Source organism: Odocoileus virginianus, chromosome 4 (assembly GCF_023699985.2).
Source record: "Odocoileus virginianus isolate 20LAN1187 ecotype Illinois chromosome 4, Ovbor_1.2, whole genome shotgun sequence".
Lineage (NCBI taxonomy): Eukaryota > Metazoa > Chordata > Mammalia > Artiodactyla > Cervidae > Odocoileus > Odocoileus virginianus.
In genome coordinates, this window is record NC_069677.1 from 90,575,983 (window position 1) to 90,593,277 (window position 17,295).

At 51.0% G+C, this 17,295-nt stretch overlaps 1 protein-coding gene across 1 annotated transcript in view; it reads left to right on the top strand.

The window, feature by feature from the left end:
• PLCL2 (phospholipase C like 2) overlaps nucleotides 1-17,295 on the top strand; it is a 218,302-nt gene that overhangs the window by 154,701 nt on the left and 46,306 nt on the right. The window contains 1 exon segment of the mRNA XM_070467022.1: nucleotides 2,866-2,941. Within this exon segment, the coding sequence (XP_070323123.1) occupies nucleotides 2,866-2,941 (76 nt within the window).

Genomic DNA, 17,295 nt, shown 5'->3' on the forward strand with positions numbered 1-17,295 from the left:
GTCATTATAAAGATACTGTGCAGCTGCAGAACGGGCCAGGCTGGCAGCTCCTCCTCCCCAGGGGGTGCTGAGTTCACTCCGTGACAGGTGGGCAAGGGAGTCGCCCCCTGAGGCCTGGGGCGTTTCCTCCCTCCCGCGTCTGGGCTCTGCTGACCGGCGACCCCGTCTCCTGGGCTGGCCCCCGCGGACCCCCGCTGCTCAGCGCCGCAGGTGGTGATGGACCTGCCGTGTCCCCTCGGGTGCCTGCCTCCCTCCCCCGGGGAGTCGGCCGCCCCCGGGGTGTAGATGCGTGCAGCTCAGGGCGGCTCCGTCCCAGGGACTGGGAGGAGGACTTGGTGCTGAGCCGCCCCACGCCCTGCCCTGGCTCAGGGGTCTCGCTGTCGGCCTGGGAGCACGTGGGCGGCGGCGGCGGCGGGACCCCGGCTCTGGGAGTCCCGCCTGCTCGCGGTTCCGGGCCTCCTGACCTTCACGCGAGCTCAGCAGGTCCCCGCACGCGGAGCTTCAGGGCCCGATTGTCCCCAGGGCAGAGGAGGGGTCACAGACCCCAGGGCAGGGCGCTGTCTGTCTCCAGCTCCTGGAAGTGGAACATGTGCTTCTGAAGCCCTGTTGTGTCTTTTGCACTTAAAAGGTGCAGCACCTTTGGAGATACCTGAAATTGGAAGATGCTTCTAAGAATAATAATGTGACCTGTTGTTGCTCTGAGCCTTGTCACAGCAGGCTTTTCAAACCAAGCTAGTATCAGCGAGCGCAGGACAGGAAGGCCCGCCCCTGGAGGTGCCTGGCCCCCAGGTGGGTGGGGAGCCCCCTGGGACATTTCTCTCCGAAGGCTCCAGCCACAAGCCTCCCCTCCTCTGATCCCCGCATTCTTGTGAGCCCTCATCATGCCTTTCATTTAACTCAGCTTGCAGGTGGGAAATACATCGTCGCTCACCACATTTACATCTTGCGCTCGATGCTGAAGCCGAGGAACCCACGTGAACCTGTGCCTGTCCTGCACCCCTGCTCCCCCGGTGCAGACCTCTGGTGACCGCCTTCCCCCACAGGTTGTCTGGACTCCCGATCTCCCCTCGCGGCTGTCACCGCTCCTGCATTGCCCACTTGTCTCAGGGACGGCTGCCTTTCGTTGCTTTTCCCCCTCAGTTTCAATGATGGGGGCACGATTGGCCAGTTCTTTGACGCTGAGCTGTGAGAGCCAGCATCCTTGCTGGGAGGCGTCCTGGCTGCTTGGCGTCTCTTATTTGGCTCGACATCAAAGCTGAGAAAGGTTGCTGATGACGGTATGAACCTTTTCAGTATGCAAACTGTGGAATGGTACGAATGACTTTCCATCGGCATCGCCGAGTTCTGAACTGTTCGTTTTTGTCACTGCCTGTTCCGTATGTCACGCCATAGAGTAGAATACTCTCCAGGAATGACTCAGACCTTGAAGAGCGAATGTGGAAAGACTGAATTCCTAAGCGGGAGGCCTGCACGGGGCTGTAGACTTCCTGCAGACAGCGACCGAGTCTGTAGACTTCCTGCAGACAGCGACCCGAGTCCTTTAGGCCACCGGCCCCAGTGTGCGCCCTCACAGGAAACCTCACAGATGATGAATGAAGGCCTGAGTGAACACCTGCTTCGGCCTTCAAACTTCACAGTGTTTACTGTCATTTTCTTAGAACAGTGGACGTTGATAAATGCTGTGTGACTCACTTTAAGAATCTGGTGTACTTCTTAAGAGGCATGTTGATTATGCTTTAGTTTAAATAAGTACAACTAATAAAATATGGTGCTCTTCAAGTTATATAAATAATCCAACCTACATACATTTAGTTTCCATAAAATAATTACTGTGGCAGCCAGTGATGAGTACTATAAGGAAAAACTAGGCAGAATTTAAGGAAGGGAAAATGATGGAGTGGTGTTTGTTATATAAAGTAAAATGGTCATGCAACAGAGATAAGTAATATTATCATGTGAAATATTTGGACATTTAAATACAAAAAGCTATTAATCAACAGGGACCTACTATTAGCACAGAGAAGCCTACTCAGTATTCCGTAATAACGTGTAGAAGAAAAGAATCAGAAAAAGAATGGATATCACTTAGCTGCAGATCTGAAACTAACACAGCATTGTAATCAGCTGTACTCTAATATTAAAATTAAATTTAAAAACATAAATACAAAAAGCGAGAGTCTACCCCATAAGGCAAGGATCATAATTGTACCCGTTTGAATCATGAGAACTGAATCTGGCCATCCCATTTTCATAGCAATTTCAGAGCCAAAAAGTTTACTTCAGACAGATCTTTTCCCAGCACTTTGGTGAGTAAAATAATGGGTCAGCTGTACCCTGTTCCTTTTTCTTAATTCAGGCATCACTCCTAAAACAAGCACAAGCAGTCTGGAACAAGGACTCAACGCTGGATTTTTAAAATTAGTGATAGGCATGCTGAAAACATTGGTTTGAGTGATAGCGTTTGTGATGCATCACATAAAAACTGAGTCTCAAACAAAGGCATCTTGGGTGAAGAGAGTGAGGCGTTTGGGTGCTGCAGCTTTCCATAAGGTGATGGAAGAGGTGTTGTTTAGAATGAAGAACGGATCGGATGTGCACCCATGTTCACTTCTATCGTCATACTGAAAGGGACTTATTTTGGTGCTGGCTCAAGGGTCACATCCAGTGTGACCACCTTGGGGAAGACACTCCTCGCAGTCTGGTCTGAGGGCTTCTGTAGGGAGGCCTGGCTTGACCACTTTGCCCGTGAACCTGAGCAGGATGTCAGGTGGGGGGTCTCATGGCCGGGGGAGGGCCTGGCCCCAGCAGGGACCCTCCTGCGTCCAGCTGTCCGTGTGACCGCCTGTCTGGGTGTTTCCCTTGCAGATGATCCAGTCCCTCAAGGCAGTGATCGAGAACGCAGACGCCGTGTATGAAAAGATTGTACACTGCCAGAAGGCAGGTGAGTGAGAATCTGTTCCTTTCCTTTAAAGTTTTTGTAGCATCATCTATTTTACCCCTAAGCCATTTCATCTTTTTGATATTGTATTTAAAAGAAATCAGATATAAAAAGTAGTTTTTTCATGACTAAAGAAAATTCCTTGGTTCTCAAGGAATTCCTTGGTTCCTTGGTTCTGTATAACAGACTTACATGGAATGTGTGGGGGCGGGGGCGTGGGGGGAGCTTTTAAAACATATTGACGTGGTCTGGGGCATGGCTTAAGGGTCCATAACCGTTAAAGGTTCCCAAGCATTCCTAACCTGCAGCTCAGATTGAGACCCCGAGCATTCATCTGTTCCTCCTGCGTGTTCCCTGAGCGGCCAGCGCCACGAGCCATGACTTCATAGCCAACGCAGGACAGGGGAGACTCCTAAGCAGGAGTTACCCAGTTACCGCCTCTTGAAACTGTTAACGCGCCAGCATTTCCACATGCTGATGGATTCCTCCATTTCACAACCAAATGTTACGCTGGATTGTAAAATTCTGCTTACGTAAACAACCATCTCATTAGTTTTAGCTATGATAAAACCCAAAAGGTCAAGTGTTCTGCATTATTATATGTATAGGCAAAATGAACTTTCGATTTTCAAATTTTAAGTGTCAGTATGGAGCGTATTCATAATTCATAAATAAGGAAACTGTCCTTAATTTCATGGGGGTTTTGGTTGCTGTTCTTTCAAATCAAGAGACCGTGACTATTACCTGGCCTTAAAAAAAAGTCATCTCTTATCTCAGAAATGAACTCGTTTATAATAGATTAAAGGCAGAGATACGTGGAACAATTTCTCTTTTGGTGTTTTTGAAGAATATGCACATTAGACTAAAGTCCTCAACTTGTTAGCAAAGTATTGTTATATTAGCAAAGTAGTCTTTCTACATCTAGTCCTTTGTGAAACACAACCACAACTAGAGCAAGTTACAACAATTACCATATAATAATTACCATTTTTATCATGTTACTACCCTCCATAAAAATCATCAAATCTAAAGTTCTGACCAAACTTCTAAGTTCCTATGCATGGTCATTGCTGACTGGCCCACTTACTTTGCCAATATTATATATAAAAATTATTAATTCAATCATCTGTTCATCTAATAAATATGTTTTGAACTTGTACTGTGCATACAGTACTTGTAAGACCTATTACATACCAAAATATTAAAAAATAGGCAAGGTTTTTGTTTTCTAGAACCTTCAGATCAAACACGAAGTATGCAAGTAAGCACGCACAGTCAGACAGATACAGTCCTTGGCGTGTGTGGCTTGGGGCCCTGGACTTGGCCGGGGCGGCCGTGGGGGACCCTGGTGATTGGTGGAAGGGGAGACGCTGAGCTCTCAGTGGCGGTCACAGTGTCTGAGTGCGGAGGACCGCTGAGAGCAGGCCCTGTCGGAAGGAGCCGGTCCAGGGTCGTTGGCCCAGCCGGGCTCTGTCGCCTCCCCTCCGCTGTGTTTGCATCTCCACGAGGCAGGGCCTCTGCTCCCTCCTGTCAGCCTGTCCCCTTCTCCCTGGAGAGCTTTCCTGATTCCAGGGCTTGGGTCATGGCCCCGTTTCGTTCAGCCCCTCAGACGTGTCTGGTTCGGCCGATGAGCCTCTTGAGTCACTGCGTCTTCTGCTAACGTGTCCTGTCTTCCGAGCAGGGCGGTGATCTCCTGCGCACCAGGCTCGCGGGCCGGGTGACTCCCTGTTTCACCCATGATATCTAACATCTGTGAGGCGGAGTCGCTCAGAGAGAAACTGGCTAAATGTGACTTGGCTTTCATGAAGTATTGGATTGTATAAAATGCATGTACTGCTATGAGAGTTGTGGACTGTTAGCATCTGAAACGGCATTTACTGGGGAAAAAGGAGCTGGTTATTCATTTACCAATTTGAGTTATTGGCAGTTCTTTGCAACTTCGTTGGCTTATGACATTTGATGATGTCTGGCATCGTGCAGCTTTATATCGTTTTTCTGTTTGATTTCAGTAAGGGATGTATTTGCTCATATTTAAAAAGCTGAGGAGTCTTGCCTGTTGAGGGTTTTGCTTTGGGTGGGGGTGCGGATAACCACCGTAATGTTCTGAGCTGCTCTGGGTTGAAAGCCCTTCAGAGTCACGTCCGATCGTCAGTCGGTTTCACAATTACTGCCGGCCGCCTACACGGCCCTTCTGTTATCCCAAGTGCTTATTTTAGAGCCTCGGAAGCTTTGTTTCTTGTGTTTATAGTTATCGTAAGGCAGATCATTCTTAGTCATCTGAAGAGTTGCTAGTCAGTATTGGGCTCAAAAACATTTGCATAAGATTTTACTTTTGGTAAGGAATTATTCTTCTGCTTGCAGAGCTTTAATCTTGCAATGAGAAAGAGAAGATACAGGTCCCCAAAGTGCTAGAATGGAGGATTGTTCTAGAAGTATTCCAGACTTTTAAACACAGATTTCTATTCTTACTATATAAACCTTCGTGTAAATACGTAAGTGAGAATAAAGAGTTGCATACCCACCTCTCATCCCATGTTAAAAACTGCACCCAGTTTGGACAGGTTCAGACTCCCTGCTGTGTAACTGCTTTTTCGGAGCTAGAAATGTCTCTCCTGATGCCGTTGTTGGGAATAGGGACTGAGGCCGGGGAGGAACCCTGGGAAGGGAAGACCCGCAGCCAGCGTTGGGCCAGAGACCTGCATGCCGAGCAGTGACCCGGAGGAGCCAAGGGAGCTGGTGGGGACAGCCAGGCGGCCACCACCGGGGCTCCTGAAGAGCCCGCTCTTCAAGGAAGAGACTATGGCAGCGCGGACGTTTAGAGGTTTTAAAGTGAAAGTGAAGCTGTTCAGTCATGTCCGACTCTTTGCGACCCCAAGTACTATATAGCCTACCAGGCTCCTCCGTCCATGGAATTCTCCAGGCAAGAGTCCTGGAGTGGGTTGCTATTTCCTTCTCCAGAGGATCTTCCCCAACCAGCGATCAAACCTGGGTCTCTTGCATTGCAAGCAGATGCTTTTACCACCTGAACCATGAGGATTAAAGGGAAATCTTAATAAGAAAACTATGTTCCTAGGAGTGTGGAAGATCCAGTGAAGAGGCAAAGAGTGAGTGTGAAAGTCTCTCAGTTGTGTCTGATTCTTTGTGACCCCATTGACTATATAGTTCCTGGAATTCTCCAGGCCAGAGTACTGAAGTGGGTAGCCTTTCCCTTCTCCAGGGGATCTTCTCAACCCAGGGATCGAACCCAGGTCTCCCGCATTGCAGGTAGATTCTTTACCAGCTGAGCCACCAGGGAAGCCCCAGAATCCTGGGGTGGGCAGCCTGTCCCTTCTCCAGTGGAGGCAAAGAGGACAATGCACCTGCTAAAAGATGCTCCTGGGATGAAGGATGCAGGAAGTGAGAAGGCAGGCATCAGTGTAGCCGTGAAACGCTTGACCCTAGAAAGCGGGGAGAAGTGCCCTTCTGAGATAATGCAGAGCCGCACTATGTAGGTGCCTTGTGGAGGGGAGGGGTGTCTTCCCCTGAAAAGGGGGGACATCAGCCCTGGGGAGGGCCAGAAGGAGGGGCCAGGGCAGGCAGGGTGTGGAGCGCTTTCTCAGAGCCGTAGGCGCCAGCAGCAGAAGCTGACTGAACGCTCGGCTCACAGGGAGGGACGCGGGCTGCCACGGGGTGCAGGGCGGACTGAACGCTCGGCTCACGGGGAGGGACGTGGGCCGCCACGGGGTGCAGGGCGGCTCTGAGCTGAGTAACAGCACACGTCCTCCTCGTCTAGCAAGGGCTGTTCTCCCAGGAAGCAGCCACGTGGGGGTGTGGGCTCGGGACAGGCCTCCAGAGGGGACGGCGCCGTCAGAGTCCCCTCAAGGCCTTCCGAAAAGCCTGTAAGAGCTGACAAAAGATTCGCCGGACTCTTCCAGGGGAAGCATCTTTTCCTCTTTCTAATATCTAGCTCTTTCCCTCCTTCAGTGGCTCCAAACCTGGCAGCCTCTGTTTGAATTTTAATTTTCTGTTTAGTCAGTTGAATCGATCTGTTTCATTAAAAAAATAGGAAGATGATCTAGAAGGAAGCCCAGCCTGTTCTGCTTCAGTGCACTGGATGTTTTTATCAGGTGAATTTAAATGGAAAATCATTTGTTCTCTGGAAAGAAAAAAGAAATCAATGACTAACTTCCTGTCCAGGATGGTGAATTAACACATGTGTTTAATCTCTGCCCCATTCTGAGCCTCATTAAAATGACAATAGGGTTTTCTTTCTTTCTTTTTTTTTTTTTTAAAAAAAACTTATAAGGACGAAGAAAATGGGGGCAACGAAATTTTGGAAATTGAAAACCAGAGAACTGGCTCAACTGAGCCTCCCCGAGAAAGCTGAGCCTGAAGCTGGCGGTGGCAGGGGAAGCCAGCCTGAGTGTGGCTTCCGTGCCTTTGCGAGTTGGGGACGAGGTGGGGATAAGAGAGGACAGTTGTTGGAAAGCTGGATCCAGAAGCGATTAGATCCCAGTTGGCGGGGACGCCCCCCTGTGTCCTGTCCACCCTGACGGCAGGGGAGGCTGAAAACAGCCAAATCCTCCTCCTTCATCTGGGCAGGCGGTGATGCTTGCTTCTCCCAGGCATTAATAGGTAATGCTTGGGAGAAAAGTCTCAACAGTATAAGCATGTTGCTTAGAAATACGGGGGGACTGCCCTCCTGATCTGGTGGTTAAGGGTCTACCTGCTGGCGCAGGGGACTCGGATTCAGCCCCTGGTCAGGGACAACTCCACATGACCCCGGGCAGCTAAGCCCACGGGCCACGACTGTGGGCATGTGGCACGGCTGTGAGTGTGTGTGTGCACCCGGGAGCCCCCGAGCCACGCTCCTGAGGCCACGGCCCGAGCACTCCAGGACACCAGAGGCCCCAGCAACGAGGAGCCACGCACCACCAACAGAGAGAGGTCCCCGCTCGTGCAGCTCGAGAAAAGCCCGCATCGCAATGAAGACCCAGCACAGCCAAAAACAAATAAACAAAATTAAAAAGAAGAAACATGGGCCTAAGCACTCCAAAAGGACGCGCACTCAGCTAAAGGGGCTGAACGTGACTGCGTCTGGAGAGGGGATGGGGGACCACCCTCTGCTCTTTAAACAGCATGCGTGCATATGTCTAACAAGCATTAAGTCACTACTCAGGTTTAACTGAGTTTGCTAATCTACGAAGGAGGAAAGGAGGGCGGGAGGGGCGGGAGCTGTGGCCGGAGTCCCTGACCGTGGTGGTCCTGGAGCAGGCGTGGCCACCCCCCAGGCTTGGGAACGGGGTGAGGCAGGCTTTGCCCCCGGGGAGCCCAGTGCAGAGGTGGGGTCCGCGCCTGCTGGGCAAGAGCCCGGCTCCTCCTCTGGCGGGACTGTCAGTTCCCTGCTGCCTGGGGACGTCTGTCAGGAAGAGGGCGACAGAGCTCCAAGTGAAAGAAGGCCTGGGACCCCCCCCCCCACCTATTCAGGGGGTCCTCCGCTGGCCGGGGTGCAGCCACGCGGAGTACAGTGGGGTGGAAGGCAGCTCAGAAATAACAGAAGCTTTCTTCACCCTTCATTTCCATCCATTCGATGGACGTTTTCCTGGAATGGGTTCTGCACCATCCCTGCTTCCTTAAATGCGGCTCCCAAAAGTCATCTGAACTTTTGATGACCCAGGGTCATCTTGAGAAGCATCTGTTATTTGCGGTGGCTGATGCAGCCGTATCCCCAAGAGCCTTAAGTTCTGGGGGGAGCCCTCAACCTGCGCGCCGGGGCTTCCCGCTGTGCCTGTTAGGACCCCATTCCCAGGGGTCCTGGCTCAGTGCCAGCTCTCCTCCCGCCTTCGCTCCCGCGACCCCCGCTGCGTCTCCCCCTGCCCCCCGGCTGCTGTGCTCTTCCTGATTTGCCGCCTCTGCCCTGCTGGCCTCTCCCCTGTGGCCTGTGATAGATTCGTCTTACCTCGAGGCAGAGAGCGCCCGACTGCGCGGTCTGGGGCGAGCCGGCAGGACGCCCGGCAGAGCCCCGTGAGCAGGACGGGGCTGCTCAGCGCCCTCTGTGGATCTGCAGACTCCTCGGAGATCAGTGTGCTCGTAGGAGCCGGCGCTGCCGGAGAAGTGACCGGTCACCGTCCGTCGCTTGCTCTGCTCACATCCTCGGCTCACCCAACACAGCACGCGTACAATCGTCTGTACGCGTCACCCTGGAAACTTCTCGGGTGTTCTGTTGACAGGGTCCGATAAGGGAGGCCCAGGAGCCTGGGGCTCCCGTCTCGGTCTGTGTCAGGCGGTTTCCCAGCCCTGGCTCACGGGGCGCGGGAGGCTGGTCCCTGGGGCGTGGGAGGCCCGGCTCCTGGGCCTGTGTGCCGTGTCCTGCTGTGTGCTGCGGGCTCAGTCACTCAACTTCTCTGGTTCCTCTTTCCTCCTCCTAAGAAGCCCGGTGGCCCCAGGGCTTCTGAGATGCAGCGACCTCCGGTCAGTGGCCTACGCAGCAGTTGTGGAATGCCCTGGTCACAGGCACTTAGAGGAGGAGGCCGACAGGTGAGGCCCGCTGGGACACAGCTACATGACTGCAGCCCATCGGCACGCTGCCAGGGGCAGCGCGTGCCTGACTCGGAAGGCGCAGAGTGAGCGCTCCGAAGGTGACGCACGGAAACCCTTAATGCCTCTGAGGCCTTCAGCAGCCTTCCTCTCCTGCAGGAAAATGCTGTCCAGGCACCTTAATTAACCGGCAGTCAGTGGCTTCCCTGTGGCTCGGCTGGTAAAGAATCCACCCGCAATGTGGGAGGCCTGGGTTCCATCCCTGGGTCGGGAAGATCCCCTGGAAAAGGGAAGGCTACCCACTCCAGTATCCTGACCTGGAGAGTTCCTTGGACTGTATAGTCTGTGGATTCGAAAAGAGTTGGACACAACTGAGCGACCTTCACTTCACAGTGAAACCGTAGGAGCCAAGAAGTCGTGAGGGCTCTGGGGGCCCAGAGCTCAGCCTGCAGTTGAGCCGGGAGGGCGGCTCCTCTGGGAGCAAGGCTGCTGGACGGGGAAACCCAGGGTGACTCTATCTGCAGGGGCAGCCGGGCCCAGGTCGGCGGAGGCCGCGACGCTGACGGGTGTGGGAGCGACAGGCCGGAGGAGACACCAATCCAGACGCTTTAGCCAGACGTCCACACCCACGAAGCGCCTGATGGGCTGTACCGCGTGGGGAGAGTTCTTACGGCAATGGCGAGGAGCACAGGGCAACAACAACGAGAAACTGAGAAAAAACGCCGGCGAGACGTTACCAGGAGGCTGAAGTCTCTGATACACGAGGAACTCCTAAAGTCGGTCAGAAAAAGGCCAGCAACCCCGATGTTTGTGTTCTCTTCAAAGAACAGGAACACAGGTCACAGCCAGGGGAATTCAGAAGACTCTAGAATAAAATGAAGATGTCCAGACGCACCCATAAACCATGAACACCTGGGGCCGGCAGATGGACAGATTGGAACACAGCGTCTAAACCCGGCCTTCTCAAAGCGGAAGTCGAGTAGTCGGCGATGGAAAATAAAGAAGCAGAGTAAATACAAGGCTCATGGTGTCCGGCAGTGATGAGTGTTCTGGGATCAGTGAGGCCAGAGGCACAGGACGGGCCGGGTGGGGTTGGGGGAGGATGGCTGCTTTCAATCAGGTGTTCAGTCCAGACCTCAGGGAAGCAGTGAGCTTGGTGCAGGCCTGACTGCAGGTGGTGAGCAAGCATTTCAAGCCTCTGGAAGGGGATTGCTTCAGGCAGAGGGGCCGTGAGCCGGGCCGGGGTGGCAGGACTGGGCTGCACCGGCCAGGCTGGTGTCGGGAGGCCAGCCCTGCTCTCAGAGAGGGCGCGCCTCCTGGGTCAGGGCGGAGGCATGGCCGCATCAGACACGCGGGGTGGGGGGGTGGGATGCAGGCGCCGGAGGACCCCCTGGGAGGCTCTTTATCCACCCAGTCCCCCAGACCAGCACTGCGGTTTGACCTGGAGTGGTTGGGGCAATGCCGATGAAGAACGCTCACATGCTGGATACTCTGACGGTCACGCTCACAGGATTTTTTCATGGATCGGACGCAGGGCTGCAGGAAAGGAGGAGGGTGGGCCTAAAGGGTCCTGGGTTCTCTTTACCAAGACGGGGAGGACCCCGGGGTAGAGGGCTGGAGGGTGGCCGTCAGAGGTTTTAGGTGTGTCAGACTTGACAGGCCTGGTTGACTTCCAGGTCTAAATGTTGGAGGGCAGCCTGACTGGATGCGTCGGAGACTCAGGAGAGCAAGTGTGGGGCGTCAGGGCGCAGTCAGACGGGGACGGGAGGGCACTGAGCTGCCGGAGGACGAGCTGTTCCCGGGGGACGCCCGTGTTCCTGGCTCAGAGCCAGTCACATCAGAGACCCCAGCGTCCCAGCACGCCCGGATCACGACTGAGGGTGGGGCGCCCGGGCCACTGAGAACCCTCCCGTGGTTAGGGGTGTGACCCCGTCCACACCTATGAGAGCCACATGGCAGTCTGTTTCAGAATTACAAACCACGCGCATTTTGAGCCAGCAGTTCCTGTTCAGTTTATGCTGTGGATTTGGTCATGTATTTGAGGAAGTACACATGTATAGAGTTTCCTTTGTAACATCGAGAAGAGCCTCAACGTTACAACCTAAGTGTTCAGTAGGAGGGTTCTTGTTAAATGCATTAGGACAGATCCCTGTGATGAGACATTATGCACCCGTTTCAAAAAAGTCGTATGTGTGTATATATTTATCTGCATGTATGCACACACACCATGTATACACATATATAAGGACGATGCTATATATACATAAAGGTTAAAAAAGGCATCAGTATATGCGTATGTGTGTATGAATATGCATAGTTTTAAAAGGCAAGGCAGACCGTGCGTGCTGTTTGCTGCTGCTGGCGGTGTGGTGGTGTAGTCTCCAAGTTGTGTCCGACTATTGCGACCCCGTGGACTGTAGACCGTCAGGCTCCTCTGTCCATGGGATTCTCCAGGCAAGGATGCTGGAGTGGGCTGGTGCTGTTTGCTGAGGTGTTTTAAAGGAGACTGGAGAGACGGAGCCCCGAGCGCTTCAGAGGGCCCCGCCCTCTGGGCGAGGCCGTGGGGGATGCACTGTGGTTGTCCAGGGGAGGCGACCAGGAGGCCGGGGACACTCCATGTACCAGTCTATGCTTTTTAAATTACCGCGTTATGTGAGTTTTATCGGTCAAACAAGAGGGGGAGAAGGAAAGGGAGCGGTGGGCAGGGTGGGGTCGCCGGGGGCTCGTGTGGGCCTCCCACCCTGGCGCGGGGTGGGGGTCTTCCCGGGGCACCCGGACACGCGGTCCCCGGTGGGAGGCTCATCTTGGGGGGTCACCGTGGGGAGGGGCCGTCTGGAGGGGCTGCCGTCTGCTCCTCCTCTGAGCCCCTGGCCAAGGTTTAGAGGGCGGCGTGGGAAGGGGCCCACGGAGGGCCGGAGGGTCAGAGCGATGCCCGCGCCGCCGCGCCTGGACCGCCGCCCCCGGAGCCCTGGCGGCCGCATCCGCTCAAGAATCGCCGAGCCCGGCGTCTGCTCGCCTCCGCGGCGCCGCGCACGCTGGATGCACCCCGCTTCAGACCGCGGGGCGCAGGGCGTGGGTTACAAAGACCAAACATCTGAGCAGGTTCTGCATGTGAATGAGGCGGAAAAAGTGATCCCTATTTTGTTCCCAGGGTGCTTTGACATTGTGCCCCGAAACCACGTGGTACTTTTAAAACGGGGAAAAATGAGATGGAATGGATGTTACATGGAATTCCATCTTCCAGGAAGTAGCTCACTGTACCTCATTTGGGAAATTTGAAACGTTAAAGTGATTGATGCGTATCTCCCTTTGTCACCGTTTGAAATATCCCTGCCCTACGATCCTGGCTTCTGTTTTCAGCACACACAAAAATATTTCTGCATTGGACCTGTGGGTGATAAAAGAGCTTTTTAGGACAGCAAAGTAAAGTTTTAGGTGAGAAAGAAATCTTTCAGTGTATACATTTGAGATCAATATGTCTGTTGTGAATATTTTTTTAAAATTATAGTTGCTTCTGAAAATTTTGAGCCATGCACTACATGGTATACTTTAGATTCAGATCATTTAGGTTGGTATAGAAATTCTATCCAGAATGTTTGAAAGGTCATCTGCTTCATATTTGGCGTGAATAAATGCCATTTGTTTTCTGCAAAGAGGAAATGCGGGCATGTTTCTGCCTGAGCCTCCCTTTCCTTCAAAGCAAAGCCTGTTCTTCACATCTTAGGGTTGCATGTATCATGTATTTTATACTTTTTATTTTTATGACTGCTTGGTTTCCATCTAGGTTTATCCATGATGGGAAGCAGGAAACTTGATAGGAGTGGAAATTTCTCTTCACTCCATTATATGAAGTTGCACTCATATTCTTGGCTAATGTAATTATGTATCATCTCAGAAGATTTACACTTCTTTATTAATTTTTTGAAAACATGATAATCTGTCAGCATTGCATTTCATCTCTTGTCATTAAGCTTTAAGCCCCTCAAAACCAAAATATTTAAATTACAGTGTTTTGAAAGAATAATTGGAAAATTATGTGAAACAAACACCTCCTTCTATAAAAAAACCTGAGCTGTTTAAATTTTTGAGAGATGATGTGGAAAGAAGTAATAAATTTCCAAAATATGGCTTTTTACATAAAAATAAATCTATTTTTGCATGGCCATACCAATCTTTAAAGTTTAACATTGCAGCTGTATTTGGAAAGGTCCCCCGTGGGCCCAGCGAGTGATCTCCTGTTCCATTCACGCAGCCTGCGTGCTCCATCCCTACAGAGCAGAATGAACTGGGTTCTTGCAGGATCACTGCCTTTCCATCTGCTCTCTTTCTGCTGTTTGATGCTCCCCTGGTGGTTCAGGGGTAAAGAGTCCGCCTGCAATGCAGGAGACACAGGTTCGAGCCTTGGTTGGGGAAGATCCCCTGGAGAAGGGAGTGGCAACCCGCTGCAGTGTTCTTGCCTGGAGAATCCCATGGACAGAGGGGCCTGGGAGGCTGCCGTCCACGGGATCCCAAGAGTCGGACACGGCTGAGTGACTAGACCACTACTACTGCTGCCGTTTGATGACCTGTTCTCAAGTTCATTACCACAAAGGAACATGAGCAGGTTTTCTTCTTGGTTAACATCCCTGAAGAAAAGTTACCCTTGGGTTTCTTCTGGGAACACAAACTTGGGGTCACGGAGTCAGAGGAACCTAACCACAGCGTCTCTGGCGCAGAACAGCCGAGACTCAAAGACAGCCCTCTTGACAGAAGAACGGTCACAGAAGGCCCCACCGGGTCTGTGCTGGGGATGTGGCCATTCGCTGCGTTTTGGACTTTTACCCGTTTTAGTCCATGTTCCCAAGCATGTCGTTGCATTTGTGTAATATGCCCACAGCCCTCAGATTTCCATGCATTTGAACATCCTCTACATTTTGACTGTTAAATGATGTAGCACGTTGAAATTGTATCACATCATGTTTATCAGAAGACTGTTTACGTAGTTAGTATTGGTGTTCACATGAAGTGTGCTCACACTCAACAGAGATTTCCATTTCTTTGGCCAGAATTAGCTGTTATCTCTTGTCTTACCTGCGGGGCAACGTTGAAGTAGAATCAAGGAATCCTGATTCCTTTGCCAGCCTTGTTGAATGGTTGTCCCAGATGTGACCTTCTGCCTTTAAAGAAAACATGGGCAAGAAGGACATGCTTCATCTGATGCCCTTATACTGCCATTTCGTTCAAATCAGACTAGGAAATGGGGCAGAGACGAAGGAAACAGATAAGGTTGTTAAACAACCAAGCCAGGCAGACAGCTCCCCGTGGCTCTAAAATGTGCAAATTTATGATGAAGATGTGTGGGCATCGTATTTGGAAGATGCTGGGAAATAGAACTTACTCCTGAAAGAAAAACATCTCTTCTTCCTCTCTCTGCGTTGTTGGCCTGGTTTCTGTTTTGAGACCTGCAGACTGGTCCACGGTGGGAAGCCCGCCTGCCTCTGCTTCTCCCCAAGGCCACCAGGCCGTGAAAGCTAAGAATGACCTTCTTTCTATAAGAATATGAGATGGCTTTGGGCTTAAATCTGCTTAGAAAAGTTGAAATACTGATTTTGCCGATGGTTGTCACAAAGAAATCTTTAATGAAATTCCACCTATTTTCAGAAGAAGGGAGGCTTTTCTTAACTAGGATTCATCCGTAACAGACATGTTTTGACGTCAGGAAGCCCCCAGTGTCAGCCCTTTCCATCACAGGCGGAGCAGGGGTTGCATGAAAGCTGTCTTGGTCTGTGTCTCCCCACGGCACCAAGGGGAGCTGCAGGCCATGGTTCGCTACCAGCCAAGGAGAGACTGGTTTGGGCGGTTTTCCTGGCCGTCTTCTTATCCTTCTTAGACCCGTAAAGGCTCCACTTAACAGCATTATTGCGAGGCTGCCCGCCTGCGAGGGCTGCTCCGGGCCCCCACGCCTGTGTAGACAGACCATCCCTTCCCAGGGTGCAGGGCCTGTCACCCCACAATGCCAGCAGCCTGGACGGACAAAAGGCACGCTGACAGTTGGTGCGCCGGGGCATGCAGAAACCCACGCTTCGTGTCGGTACGGGGGGCCGCGTGCCTGCCCGTGGAGTGGATGGTGTGGTTCGTAAGAAGGCGGGTGCAGAACTAAGCTCCCTCAGCTGGCCCAGCAGCCAGCACACAGGATTGTTCCTGAGAAGTAAGGGGGCCCAGGCGCCCCGAAACCCAGCGCATGCCCCACACCCACAGCTGAGCGTCCTGGCTGCTCCCAGGCCCTGTCTGGGGGGACAGACACCCACAGGTCGCCTTTCTTTAATCAGCGTTCAGCATTCTTGTTACTCCACTGAGGACATGGTCAGAACTCCCTTTCTGCCTTGTTATGTAACGAAACTGCTAACGATTTCACGACCAGAATGAGGGCAGTCAGCTGCCAGAGGTGCCGTTCACTCTCATTTTCTGTCTAGTCACTAGTGAAAACGCAGACTGGACGTCCTCAAGTTTTCAGAAATTTAAGCTTTTCTGGTTGATTATTTTTTTAAATATTGAAAGATGAAACCATCTTTACATTGCCAGTTGCTTGTGATTTATTTTGTAAAGTCTCACATTGTAATATGCACTCCTTGTATGAATCTCCCTCACATACTATGTTTCCTCATGCAAAAATCCTAATTTGCAGCTGCACCTACTGAGTTTATTTTGGCATTGATTTTTTAAAAAGCAGAAGTTATTATGCCTTCTCATGTCATTATTTTAATGCTCTTGCCTTCTTTACTACACTAATGCCTCTAAACTCAGCCACTATATTCCAAAGCCAAGTTATACAGATTTCTGCATAAAAGGATTGTCAGATAATACAGGCACAAGTTCCCTTACCCAGGCTTGCTTCCCATGCTTCTGGAAGTCTGCAGTTTTTTACCATGTTCAGCATGTTTAAGTAATGGGTCTTCGTGGGACTTAACACAGCCGATGGTCAAATGATCTGTACATGGTGTGTGATCAGTATTATTGCCTGCCCAATTAGTGTTAATACTTCAGGCATCAAAAATTACTGTCATTATCCAAATTGATGAGACCTTTTGTACCTCAGTATTATGAATATTGACTACTGAAATAGAGAACTGTTATGAAAAGTCCACTTGTTAAAGAAATCCTAGATAATAGTTCAGTTTTACCTCTTCACATAAATATTCCTGACTGTTTCATACTGGAGTTCTTTTTTACATACAAAAAAAATGAAACTAGAAAACATTTAAAAAATCTTGTTCAATATAAAATAAAAAATAGTATCTTGACTCTTGTGTGTCTGTCTGTCTCTCTGCTTACTCCTAACCCCACTGCCTTCAAACTGTGACTAAAGAACAAGGAATTCTATCCATAAAATGAAACAACTTTAAAATGAAAACAACTTAGCTTCTTTGTGTGGGGCAGGGGAAGGTGGTAACTTAGTCTTAAAAGTTTTTACTAATCTGATTTTCATCATCTACTTTAAAACTCTGCTCTTTAGACAGATGGTTTGACTTACAGGAGGAGAAGAGATGCTGGTCCTAAGTTTCTTAATAAGATGAGGACTTTTTCATGGGGCTCATGTTTCTTTGCTGAAAATAATTTGGGAAATAGGGAGAAAGGTACTTAGTGTCTAACCCAGACAGGTTTTCTCTACTCACTGTTGATGTGCAGACCGCCTGCGACATGTTAGAACAGATTTCCTGGCCATTTAATATCAAGGGAATAATAAATTCGCATCTTAGACGTGTAACCAGATTTCTTTGTTGCATATGCACTGACCCAGTTCCGTGGCATAACCTCATTTCCTTGTGAACTGATTCAGTGCCTATCCCAGACCCTCACAGGTT